At 38.5% G+C, this 12,648-nt stretch overlaps 1 protein-coding gene across 6 annotated transcripts in view; it reads left to right on the forward strand.

Annotated features, from left to right (window-relative positions):
* syne1 (spectrin repeat containing, nuclear envelope 1) overlaps positions 1 to 12,648 on the forward strand; it is a 244,378-nt gene that overhangs the window by 49,006 nt on the left and 182,724 nt on the right. For all 6 annotated transcript variants that reach the window (NM_001127037.2, XM_018093792.2, XM_018093789.2 and 3 more), the window contains exons 4-7: positions 4,512 to 4,607; positions 5,974 to 6,057; positions 7,425 to 7,517; positions 11,842 to 12,020. In NM_001127037.2, the coding sequence (NP_001120509.2) occupies positions 4,512 to 4,607; positions 5,974 to 6,057; positions 7,425 to 7,517; positions 11,842 to 12,020 (452 nt within the window). The remainder of the gene's footprint in view (positions 1 to 4,511; positions 4,608 to 5,973; positions 6,058 to 7,424; positions 7,518 to 11,841; positions 12,021 to 12,648) is intronic.

Genomic DNA, 12,648 nt, shown 5'->3' on the forward strand with positions numbered 1-12,648 from the left:
GTTAACCTTTATTAGCAAAACTCTAATAACACATAAAACAAGACCTAAAAACCAAGACATAAAAACCAAGTATAACCCCAAACAGAGTCTTCAGTTGGCTGCCAGTCAACATAGGGGCTATCAAATAGCCAAATTATAGCTCTCACTGGCACCCCCAGGAACCTTTTTCATGTTTGTGTTGCTCTCAAACACGTTTTCCATTTAAATGTGGCTCACGGGTATAAAAGGTTGGGGATCCCTGGAAGGGTTAGCCTCTGCTTTCATTTTCTAACTTGCAGTAGACTGAATAAAACAAATGGTTCATTAGGTATTACGGTTAACTTCATTGGTGCAATTTTATCACTTATATTGGTAAATTAATACTTTCCAAAATGCTCTTGCTCAGAAGTTGTGTCCTGAGGTGCTGCATAATCTTTTCCAAGTATCAAGTGAAAAGGGTGAGTTCCATTGCCTTTTATATCTATCATGACAAAGGAGGCAAGTGTTCCATGTGAATGTAGAATTGTTAGGAGGATGTATATTACCAGAGCTCTGTGCTTATTAATCAGTTAAAAAGAATCCTTTCTAATAGTAATTACATTTTTTATTGCAAGAAAACAAAATTTGTGGACAGCTTTCAAAAAACGTTTTGCACCTTTGCATCCATTAGTGCCACTTTAAAGGACACGTTAAATAAATAAATATAATCACCACCCTTGGTACTAAAAGTACTTTTTATTAAACAACATAACTGTGCATCTTTTCAGTTCACTATGATGATAGTAGCTGTTGAAAGGGATAAATATGATCTGCAACTAATTGATTATAAATTGTAATACAGGTATGGGATTCGTTATCCTGAAATCAATTATCCCATAGACTCCATTTAAAAAAACAAAACAAAAAACAGTCCCCAATGGTGCTACGCTGCCCGCACCAGGAGATAGCTCCCAGTGTGGACAGGCATGTTATTTAGCATGCATGTCATTATGCGCGTGCGTGTGACGTAGGAGCAGTGGATGTGACTCACCCTCCTGCGTAACACACATCCGTTTAATGAGCGAGTTGGGGCACTTGCTCATTATGCGCACTCGATTGCCACAACATGGCTACCCGAACTGGGAACTCCGTCCCAGTGCGGGCAGCCTCAAAAATATTTAAAAAGACTATTGTTTTCTCCAACTGGAGTACTATTAGCCCACACCTCTGGTGGGAAAAACATCTTTAGGTTGATATGTATTGGGTTTAATGTCTAAATGATTTATTAGACAAAGTATGGAGATCCAAATTATACTTACTTCTGTTGATCCCTGTTTGTCTTATATACTTGGGTTGTTGTAGCTCCAAATAATTCCTGGGAACAGCAGCTGTACAGTACATTAGTTAGAAAATTGAATCTGCTGTGTGGTATCACTTTAAGTGAATGGTACGTCTGACTTTGTCTCTGGCTCGTCCTCTGCTGAATGCAAAAACATTTATCAACCTGCCGTATGATAGCCATGTTCTCTAAAGAGGAAGAAGTGAAGTCCTTTGTCAAAAGAAATGTAAAACCGGATATTTTTTATTGCTAGACTTGGCAGTATTTGTGGAAACTGTGCTGAAAGGCTGCTGGTAAATACAGCCCAACAATAAAATACAAAATGCACAAGCTGAAGGCTAATTTTGGACAAATCCATAAAAAAAGAGAATTTCAATGTTCAATGAAAAAACATAAAAAAGTTAAATAAAAAGTATGGATATTTTGGGCACTCAACAAGTTAATCCTCATACTGTATATTACCAGCTGTACCTGAAAAACATGTCTACCTGTATCCTGTGGAATAATATATCCAAGAAAAAAATCTACTTTGTTATCAATATTCATGTTAAAAAGGCATCAGATAATAGAAAAGGAAATTGGGGTTGCCTCACACCCCCTTTCTCAGGTCGACCACAGGACTGTTTTATAGTTAATCACCCCCATAATAAATTGAATGACAGTACTGCTGAATGTGATGTGGAAGGTCATGTTTAATGATTATTTTTGAGCTTTCCCCTTAAAATTAAATGTAATATGGAAATACAATACAAACTATGCAATCAGTTCAAACCAAACAATGTGACATGTGTACAAATATTTGCAGAAAATAAGTAGTGAGCAAGTAACACTAGGGGGCTGATTTACTAAGACACGAATTCGAATCCGAATTGGAAAAATTCCGATTGGAAAACGAACATTTTGCGACTGTTTCGTATTTTTTGCGATTTTTTTTCGGCGCCCTTACGACTTTTCGGAAATTGTCGCGACTTTTTCGTTACCAATACGATTTTCGCGAAAAAACGCGAGTTTTTCGTAGCCATTACGATTCGCTCGTATTTTGTCGCGACTTTTTCGTATTGAGCGCTCGTAAGCGGCGGGCGAAACTTTCAGACTTAGCATGATTTTGGAAACCTCCCATAGGACTCAATGGCACCCTGCAGCTCCAACCTGGCCCAAGAAAAGTCACCATACTGAAGCTTGAATGAATCCGAACGCTACAAAAAAATCGCAACATTTTGCGCAACTTTCGGAATGGCTACGAAAAAGGCGCGACTTTTCGCGCAAGTTTTATCGCTACGAAAAAATCGCCAGATTTTGCGCAACATTCGGAATGGCAACGAAAAAGTCACAATAATTTTTCCGAAAAATCGCCAAATACCAATCATAACGAAAAAAACGCAATCGGACGCATTCGGCCCGTTCGTGAGTAAGTAAATGGGCCCCTAAGGGGCACATTTACCACGAAGGTCTGACATTTACTTAAAAGCCTGAACAGAAAAAGTCCCCCTGGGGAAAAGTCACAGAAATTCCAAATTTTTCGACTTTCGTACCAAAAACACACAAAAAACAGCGTAAAAAATCCAAAACCTCTAAAGTTTCAAAGCAAAAGAAGAATCCTCCAGGGAAAGGAAGGGACATCTACATTGACTTCTACATGATCTCGGCAAGTTTTAGCTGGTGAATTGTCGGTTTCGGATTTTTAGCCATTTAGACGCATAGTAAATCTTGAGAAATCTGTGCTTTTTTCTGTGTCTTTTAGCATTAAAAATTCCAAATCAGGAAATAAAAATCTGAGCGTTCGAGTGGCCCCCTAAATATAAATAGTGGAAAAACTTTGTATGCATTTATTAGATTATAATACCCAAGGGCCATGAATATCCAGTACATTATACTCTTCTTATAACAGTGTTAAGGGATGTCATGAGATATCACTTCTCTCACGACTCACTGAAACTTGTGTATTATAATACATAATGCATCCCCTGCTGAAAAATATAAGGATATTAGAAGTAAACTCAGAATTTCATCACCTTGCATGTGGTCATGGAACTCCTCAGTGACTTATAATAGCCTTATATTTTAATAAAGGGGGCACTTTATTCAATATAATTTCTGTCTTCAAATAAACATACAGGTATCTGCAACAGTACACTTTTTATACTGTAAATAGGTTTTCATGCGCTTTATGTGTGTGAATCTTGTTTTCCAGCATGTGAAGTTTAAAACCAAGTAGCCTATTTGCTACAAATGTGCTATAGAGCCCTATGTAGCTTCCTCCACAAAGAGTGTGTATGGTTATGCACTGCTGTAAATAGCCAGGGTCGGACTGGGGGCGGTGCAGGGCCCACCGGGGCTGCTGCCTCAGGGGCCCCTGCACTCCCCAATGACCCCCCCCCCCGTGGCCTTCACACCCCCCGCAGGGGCACCCACAACCTGTCCGACACCCTCCCCTGAGGGAGACCGGCGGCTTGGGGGAGCATGCAGAGGGGATCGGGGTCAGGGCCGGGGCCTAAAAGGTTTTTCCCTGGTGCCCTGGTGATCCAGTCTGACCCAGTAAATAGCACTTGCATTCATAAATAAGTCCTTATAGCACTTTCTTCATTAGTTTCCATTTCCTGACCATGAAGGGAAAGTTCTGGCCAAGCACGAATTCTAAGGCTAGTAATAGGGTTGCCACCTCGGCGATGCAGGGGCGAATCTTGTATGCAACGACCGATTGATCGATCCTAGCCTTCCTTCTGTATAGGAAGGGGTCAGGCTAGGATCGATCAATCGATCGTCGCATAGTGGATTCTGCCCTGCATTGCCGTATTGCCCTATTTCAAAGTTTTAGCAGGTATTTTCTAGCATTCAAAATAATAAATGGTGTGCAGGATAGGGCAATTATTGGGGCAGGGTAGAATAGATTTTTTATTTTTAGTGTTACTTTTCCTTTAACAAACTTTTTGGCACGAAATAATGAACTAGATAATGGATTCTATACCTCTAATAGTTTTGTTATTTGTGCGCCTATCTATTCTGGGGAAAAAAATACCTGCCTCCCTAAGGCTGTTAAATGACCTTCTTTTTAACACTACTGTAAGGGTAGCAACCTTACTTGTTATGCATAATGTTTAACATATATATTTCTTATGCAGGCTGCTGTGTTCAGCATTGATCCACAAAGTCATCTGTAGTGATGCATTGCTTCTACTCAGAGACCCTGAATCAATATGTAATTTCTTTTTTGCAGAGACACCCCCCAATGGTAATCAATGAGCTGTTTGAAGATATAAAAGATGGAACAAAGCTGATTGCACTATTAGAAGTCCTGTCTGGCCAAAAATTAGTAAGTTGTTTGCATTTACTTTTACTGATGAAATGGATTTCTGCAATGCTAATGCACAGGTGGAAGGAATTTCACTAAGCAAGAAGCTTTTGTGAATGATTTATTAGTGGCATGTAATTTATAGGGGCATATATAATGTTGTGCTTGATTATTGACTTCATTTGGTATATTTCCTTTATTAGATTACATTTTTTATGACCCATGGAATTGTCAGTCTCTACAGATGGTCCCAGGTTTCTTCTCAGCGAGCAGCACAGAGTGATCCTCTTCCTGATTCTTCTTTCTTTGCATGGGTGTATATGCGCAGTTGAGTAAAAAACTGAACTATAACAAAAAAGCTGGCTTTTTCACTTTACTGCGCATGCGTTGGCCCTGGGGTAGTGAAGAAAGATGAAGTAGAAGAAGAGTATTGCTCCATGGTGCTCACTGAGAAGAACCACAGACCAGGGCAGTTTTCTGCTAACAGGACCAGGTAAGTGAATATAATCTCTGGGGGGGGGGGGGGTTGTTATGCACTAAATCGAAAATATATCCCAAATGGTACTCACTTGACACAGCAATGTACAAATAACTTGTAATTTTATTTGAGATCCAGCAAACGTTCAAGGGCAACCCCTTTCTTCAAGCGCTCTTGCCCTGAAATGTTTGCTGGAGTTATTTGCATGTTGTATCAAGTAAGTGCCAATTGGGAAATATTTTGGATTTAGTGTATAATTCTTATGTAAGTAGTGGAAGCACCGACTAGAGCACCACATTCATATGGACCTTAAAGTAGAAGGAAAGCCTAAGTCACTTGGGGGTTCCAAAATGTTAGGCACCCCCCAAGTGACTTAAATCGCTTACCTTGTACCCCGGGCTGGTGCTCCTGTTAGGAGAGAACAGCACCAGCCCGGGGTAGCTGCGAGTGATTTCTTCTTCCGCGTTGGTGCGCTGCGCATGTGCATTAGAGTGAGAAGCCGAACTTTAACAACAAAGTCGGCTTTTCACTCTAATGCGCATTCGCAGTGCGCCAATGCGGAAGGAGGAAGCGCTCGCAGCTACTCCAGGCTGGTGCGGTTTTCTCCTAACAGGAGCAGGTTCAAGGTAAGCAATTTGTCACTTGGGCGTGCCTAACATTTTGGCACCCCCAAGTCACTTAGCCTTTCCTTCTCCTTTAAAGGGGTTGTTCACCTTTTAGTTAACTTTTATTTTGTTATAGAAAGCTTACTTTAGGAGAAGGAACATGATGAAGCATGCTGAGTATTCTGTAGACACAATTTACTGTCTCTTCAATTTATACCTTTGTTACTGTTAAAGGAAAGTCTTCTGTGGTATTATTATTGTCATTTCTTGCAGATTTAACTTGTTCTGCCTACTTTCTTTCCAGCCCTGTGAGCAAGGGAGGCAATTGAAGCGTATTCATTGGGTGGCTAACATTGGAGCAGCCCTTAAGTTTTTAGAAGGAAGGAGGGTAAGTTGATAATTTCCTTTTGTAATTTATGAATGTTTGAATTACTGGTGTAGAACCAACATCCCACTGGTGTTATAAATGTATTTGCTTATTCTTGTAATTTTTTTTGGCAAGTTGGCAGAAATACTGTACTGGAATTTGTAGTTGTAGAGCAAATGCATGTCCACTGGTATTAATTTGGCAAAACTGGGTTATTGTACTAATGAGTTTTTCTTTCAGCCACCCTCTGGTTTTTTTTCTAAACATTTTGACTGTTTTACCATCTTTCAAACATTGACTTTGGATTTACTGATTGTGGAGACTGGGTTACAGCAAAAGCAGTGGTTTGCCAATTAGTTTGTCAAATAAGACATAAACATGGTGTCTGTTCCAAACAAGTAGGCATTGCCTAAATAACCTCATCATACGCCATACTGGCATCTACCACTATGTTGTCCATTGAGTTTTGTACTTGATGTTTGTACATGACAGTTTTTGAAAAAAAAATGCCTTGCAAGTTGAATTTCTTAGTTATTACTCTGTTTTTAATTAAACATAAATTAATTATTCACTGTAAATATTTCTTTGTATACAACAATCAATGTTGTTGTGGGTGACAAAATCCTCTTGTACCAAAACACTTTGCACCAAAATTGCATATATTTTTTACTTTATATAACTTTTGCTATATTGCAAGTAGAGAGTCATATTTTAGGTAGTTATATGAAGTTATGGTAAAAAAGCTTAACATTATATTTTTACCATATGTCAATTAAAATAAGCTATGCTTTTTTTTGTTTTACATGCTAGTCAATATACAGAGGATCACCGGTTAGTACAATTTTATCCAGGAAACTAAAACAGCACTCACATTCTGAGAAATCAGACATATTGTGAAACAAACTTTATGCATATGACTTAAAAACCACTTTGTCCTGAGACTTTGCTCACTGGCTCCATTAGCTACTGGCTTCCCCTACCACTTTCCATAATTAGATGACGTACCAGTAACTTGTTTCTTGCAATTTAGAAACATCCTGTATGTATACATTTTTCACATTAGAAAAATAATGAGATATTACCAAAAAAACAAAAAAAAAAAAAAGAAGCCGTCAATATCCTATAAGGACCTATTTAGCCTGGTCATTGCCCCAGCCAGACTGCAGTACCAGAAAGCTTGCAATGTAATTGAGCAGATTATAGAAATGAAAAGGATTTCTATCCACTTCAGAGGAAAATGTTTGAAAGAATGTGAAAGAATCTTTTCTATCAATATATTGTTATTGCCACTTTATGAAATACGTATATAGAAAGAATAAGGCACACCTTGTAAAAAAAAAAATGTAATTTGCTAAAATGGCAACATAGTGACTTTTCTTATTTTTCAGATTAAACTGGTCAATATAAACTCAACAGACATTGCTGATGGAAGACCTTCTATTGTTCTTGGCTTGATATGGACCATAATCCTGTATTTCCAGGTAAAGTAAACTTAGATTTTACTTTAACTAATCATTATGCATTGCTTATATTTAGTACCACAACATTTCCTTGCCTGCAGTGAAATCAGGTCCAGACTGGCAATCTGTGGATTCTGGCAAATACTAGAGGGGCTGCTGTAAAATGCAATAGTGGGTCACTATTTAATTTGCTGAAGGGGGCTGTTTGGGCCTCTGTGTACTTGGAATGCCAGGTTCTATTTTAAATTTCAATCCAGGCCTGAGTGAAATGCACATACAAACCTCAAGTGTCATATGTACATTTCACTGAAGTATACACCTTTTTCTTAACATCCATCAATCACAGAATTCATAATCTCTGAATTTACATTTATATATTCCCTGAAAAAGTGGAAAAACTAGGCTTTTCTGTAAAGTAAAATGATCCAGTGTGGTTAATGAATCATATTGTTAAGTAGAGTGACTTTATGAGACATCTAATATGAGGAGATACTGATATAAACTAGGGCAGTGCTGTCCAACTTTTGTGGCGCCGGAATTTCTCTAGCATAAATAGTGGAGGGCTGCTAATGGAAGCCAGTTTTGACCACTCCCCTTTTTTTAAACTGCGCCCATTTCAAACCACACCTTATCTCATCATCTCACCTCATCTTATCACAAGAGCTTTTAAGACCATGCCCACAATAATGGTGGTAGCGCAGCAAAAACCCAAATGCTTGGTGCTCACTGCAGGGATATCAATCATCATTCATATGTGAAAGAATTATATTATGTCATATTAAGACACACCCTTAAATTCATATGCCTCCTCCTCCCCTGTGGATAGCACTGCAAGCCCCAACACATAATTACACACCTTAGGGACCATTTAATGGCTATTTCCAACTTCTAACAAAATTTCCAGAACAAACTCCAGGTTTGCCTCCAACTCCATACTCTGCCTGTGTGTGCCAGCCTGTCCAATGCTGCCTGTATGTGCCATACTCTGCCTGCCCAACCCTGCCTGTGTGTGCCATTCTCTGCCTGCCCTATGCTGCCTGTGTGTGTCATACTCTGCCTGGCCTGTGCTGCCTGTATGTGCCATACTCTGCCTGTCCAACCCTGCCTGTGTGTGCCATTCTCTGCCTGCCCTATGCTGCCTGTGTGTGTCATACTCTGCCTGCCCTATGCTGCCTGTATGTGCCTGATACCATTTAAAGTTTGCACAAAGGTAAGCCTTCAAAGTAGCCAGACAGGTGGGGGGCCACACAGAGGGAGTCCGGGCCGCCAGTTGGACAGCACTGAACTAGGGGATGTGGTAGTAAATGCCACAGATTTATAGAAGAATCACATAAATGCAGTCTACAGATGCAAATGTTGCTTTTTGTAATTGTACACTTCTGTATCATAACTAAACACTATAATTTGTTTCTAAAAGGGTCAGTGGTATTTTATGAAATAATTGAATTGTCAACATTATCTTGGCATATCCATAGGAATAGCAAAAAAAAAAAAAAAAAAGAATACTGAACCCACCAGTAGTATGGGGGAAAAGGGCATACAGTAAATGCTGTAGGTATAAAACACATACAGGTATGGGATTTGTTGTTGGTTACCTCTTGGCCAGACTTCCTTCTCACACTGAACACTGGAACTGACTGACGCCATGCAGACTGTGAAAATATTCTGAGCAACTGTGTCTGATTTGCAGCAAAGTACACAGGCAGTTGTATCCATTTTGACAACTCAGGTGCAGTTAGTTAAGTCAAACGTAGTAAAATTACATCCAATGCAGTGCTGCCTGCAGTGACGCATGAATTCTGGGAAGAATTCTGTGCATTGTGGGAAAGAAACATATCCATTGCATCCAAAATTGCACTTTGCTTTTGCCATCTGAGTAAGTGAATGTGCCCTAATGCCTTTACTTGATCCCAGCTAGGATATAATATTGGAGACAAAACAATTTTTTAGTAGACTGAAAGTATGGTGATCCAAATTACAGAAAGGCCTCTCATCCAGAAAACCCCAGTTTCCATAACTGTGTTTTATTTCTGTACCCATTATATTCACACCTGAAGTTTATACTTTTGTCAAAATGTTTTTTTGGGAACCCCACTGCCCTTCCCCTACTTTCTTCCCATCTGATATTTTGTATCTCAGTAGTGCTGGCTGCACTATTGGCATTGCTCCCTTCCTATAAGCATGTGACTGGAAGGCACTGCTGCATGGTAAACTGCATTTAACTATTGCTGTGCTTTCTTGACTGTATCTCACCCTCCCTGGCTTACTTTTAGTTTTGCAGGATTTAGGGGCAGATTTATGAAAGACTAAACAGGGGAAATCAAGAAGGATTTATTTATTTATGTTTAATCAGATCTCTCTTGAGATCAGTCAAACACATACATATTTTATAGGGTATTAGTACTCTGTGCATGTCAGCAGCAGTGGTGAGCACTAATACTCATCCAGATTATTAAACCCTGATTTACAAGCAGTGCTGATGATATTTGTTGATAAATTGGTCCATTATCAAGCATCCAGCCTGTTGGATCTCAATTTATTACGGAGCCTGTGCCAATGAGAAACCAAGAGGTTTCTTTCTGTGTTGTTTACATGCAGTGTGTCTTGATCGTTTCTTGCACAGAATCTTACACACTAAACATATTAAAGGGGAACTAAACATCTTAAAGGGGAACTATTGTGAAAATTAACATTTTATATAATCTCACTGAAGAAACTTTTTAAATATAAACATAAAAGCTGTCGAGGTCATGTAGAAATCAGTGGGAGCTGTCCTATTTCCAACTGCAAGATCTTCTTTTGCTTTGTGATATTAGAGGTTTTCAGATCTTTCGGACATGACATGTTTTTTCGGTGTATTTTTTCATGCTATTTTTGAAAGGCTGTCTTAATAAATCAATTGGCATTCATGGTTTTAGAGAAAGTGAGCTTAATCAAGGTAAGCAAGGCTTAGCATGGCTTCCTTTAGCTGGACAGAACATTTAGAAATGCATGTATATTTTATTATATGAATTGCTGTGCTTGTTGCATTTTTAAAGGCTCAGTCCATTAACCTTGACAAAGAAGGTAATTTTATTTCTTTAGACTAGTCATAAAGATTGTAAGGAGAGAATCTTGTTCTCATCTTAAAAAGGTCATTTGAATAGCATTTTGCTTTTCAGTAGCTCTCACCTTTTTTTTTACAAAATGACTGTATATATTCTCTTCTTGCTTTCTGCCTCATTTTTATGTAATCGATGGGCACATTCTTGAAACTTTGTAGAACTACAAGTCTGGCATGTTAAAGTGAGAATGTGTGAGATTGTCTTACAAGAGTAATGTATTCTAAGTTTTAGAGTTTATACCAGATTGCAGAATCTATAACTGCTAATCATACTGCATATTTTCTTTCAAATAATTATCCAGCTTCATGGCTGATATGGCTGTTATATATATATATATATCTTTAAAGATATTATTATGTTATATTAAATATTTAGTAATTTATCATTTGCACCAGGTCCCCCTTACTACCACCCACCATCCTTGCCGATATTCCATTCTTCCACTTTTCTATGCATTTCCCATGGGGGGGGGGGGGGTCACACCTTCCACATCTCAGTAGTTTTGTCACTGGTTAGCTTAGTTTTTATGTGCTGCATAAAATGACTGCAGCATTCTTCCTATATGGTTATGGAACCACTTTAAAACTGATGTAATTATATTTTTCAGTTGATTATTCACAGGGTAATATACATTTAAGGCAAATTACAAGTGTTCAGAGGGGCAGGTTAATCAAGGTTTGCAGGTTTCCTTTATCTGCTAATTGGTTTATATATAATTACTGGAGCAGGACAGCTTATCCCATTGTTCTTAGACTGAACACTTTTTCACTAAGCTATAATTTGCCATGCTATGCAATAGAAATATATACTGAATTTTTGCATCTGCTGAAAAACTTCATGGAACATCTGGTGCCTTTTGCTTACTTTTATGTCTGTAATGCCTGTTGGCCACATCATCAGTATGGCTTCTGCAGAAGTACAAGGAAACCATAGCGTTTTTATTAATAGGTGTGGTGGTATGAGTTGGGATGTTAGCTAACCAGTTTCATGAGGGTGATGATGATAGTGTCCTGACCTGGGAGCTTCACGTGAATTCTTATTCCCCTCTTGGCATGGGATTATTTTAAGTCTCTGCGTAATGCTAATATGAAATTAGGTAAAAAACGAGGCCCATAATAGAGGAGACAAAGGAAACACAGTAGAATGAACACTTGAACGCACTCTAGAACAGGACTATGCTCTCAGGCCCCTTCTTCTCTCACAAACGCTTACAGAATGCATATATTTTTTGTTTCCAACAGATTGAAGAATTAACAAGCAATCTTCCTCAGCTGCATGCAATGTCCAGCAGCACATCTTCAGTGGATAGTGTTGTGAGTTCGGAAGCTGCAAGTCCTCCTATTAAACGCAAAATAGTAAACAAGATCCAAGGAAGCGCCAAGAAAGCTCTGCTCAGATGGGTGCAATACACAGCAGCCAAGTAAGTACAGTGTATCATTTGTAATGCCATTGCATGGATTCTTTGTTGTATTCCTACAGGTATGTGATCAATAATCCAAAGACCTATTATCCAGAAAGGTCTGAAATAAGACATTTTCATTAGCTATTGTGTTCTTTTCTTCTACTTTGGTACAGTCCATTGGCAAATAATAATAAAAAAATATTAATTTATACATGGCTTTATTTATATGAAAACATGATTTAAATATGGGCTGTAGGGATAAGCAATTTCTTTTGCCTGATACAGATGAAATTTGCATTCTAGCTAGTGGTGAAAATTTTTGCAAATCTGCACTCAAATTTTCTCATGTGTTTCACCCGGATAAAAAGCATTTTTTTCATGCAGAAAAAACACCGATTGACTACAATGTGTTTAGCGCACGAAAAAAATAGTCCATTGACTTCAATACATTTGGCACAAGATAAAATGTCCATTGACCAATGCATTTGTAGAGACAATGTATTTGGCATAAGAAAAAAACACCCATTGACTTCAATGCATTTGGTGCAAGAAAATAGTAGTCCATTGACTTCAGTGCACTTGGCCTGAGAAAAAATGCCCATTGACTTCAATGCATTTGGCGCAAGAAAAAGGTCCATAGGCCAAT

This window comes from Xenopus tropicalis, chromosome 5 (genome assembly GCF_000004195.4).
Source record: "Xenopus tropicalis strain Nigerian chromosome 5, UCB_Xtro_10.0, whole genome shotgun sequence".
In the NCBI taxonomy this organism is placed as follows: Eukaryota; Metazoa; Chordata; class Amphibia; order Anura; family Pipidae; genus Xenopus; species Xenopus tropicalis.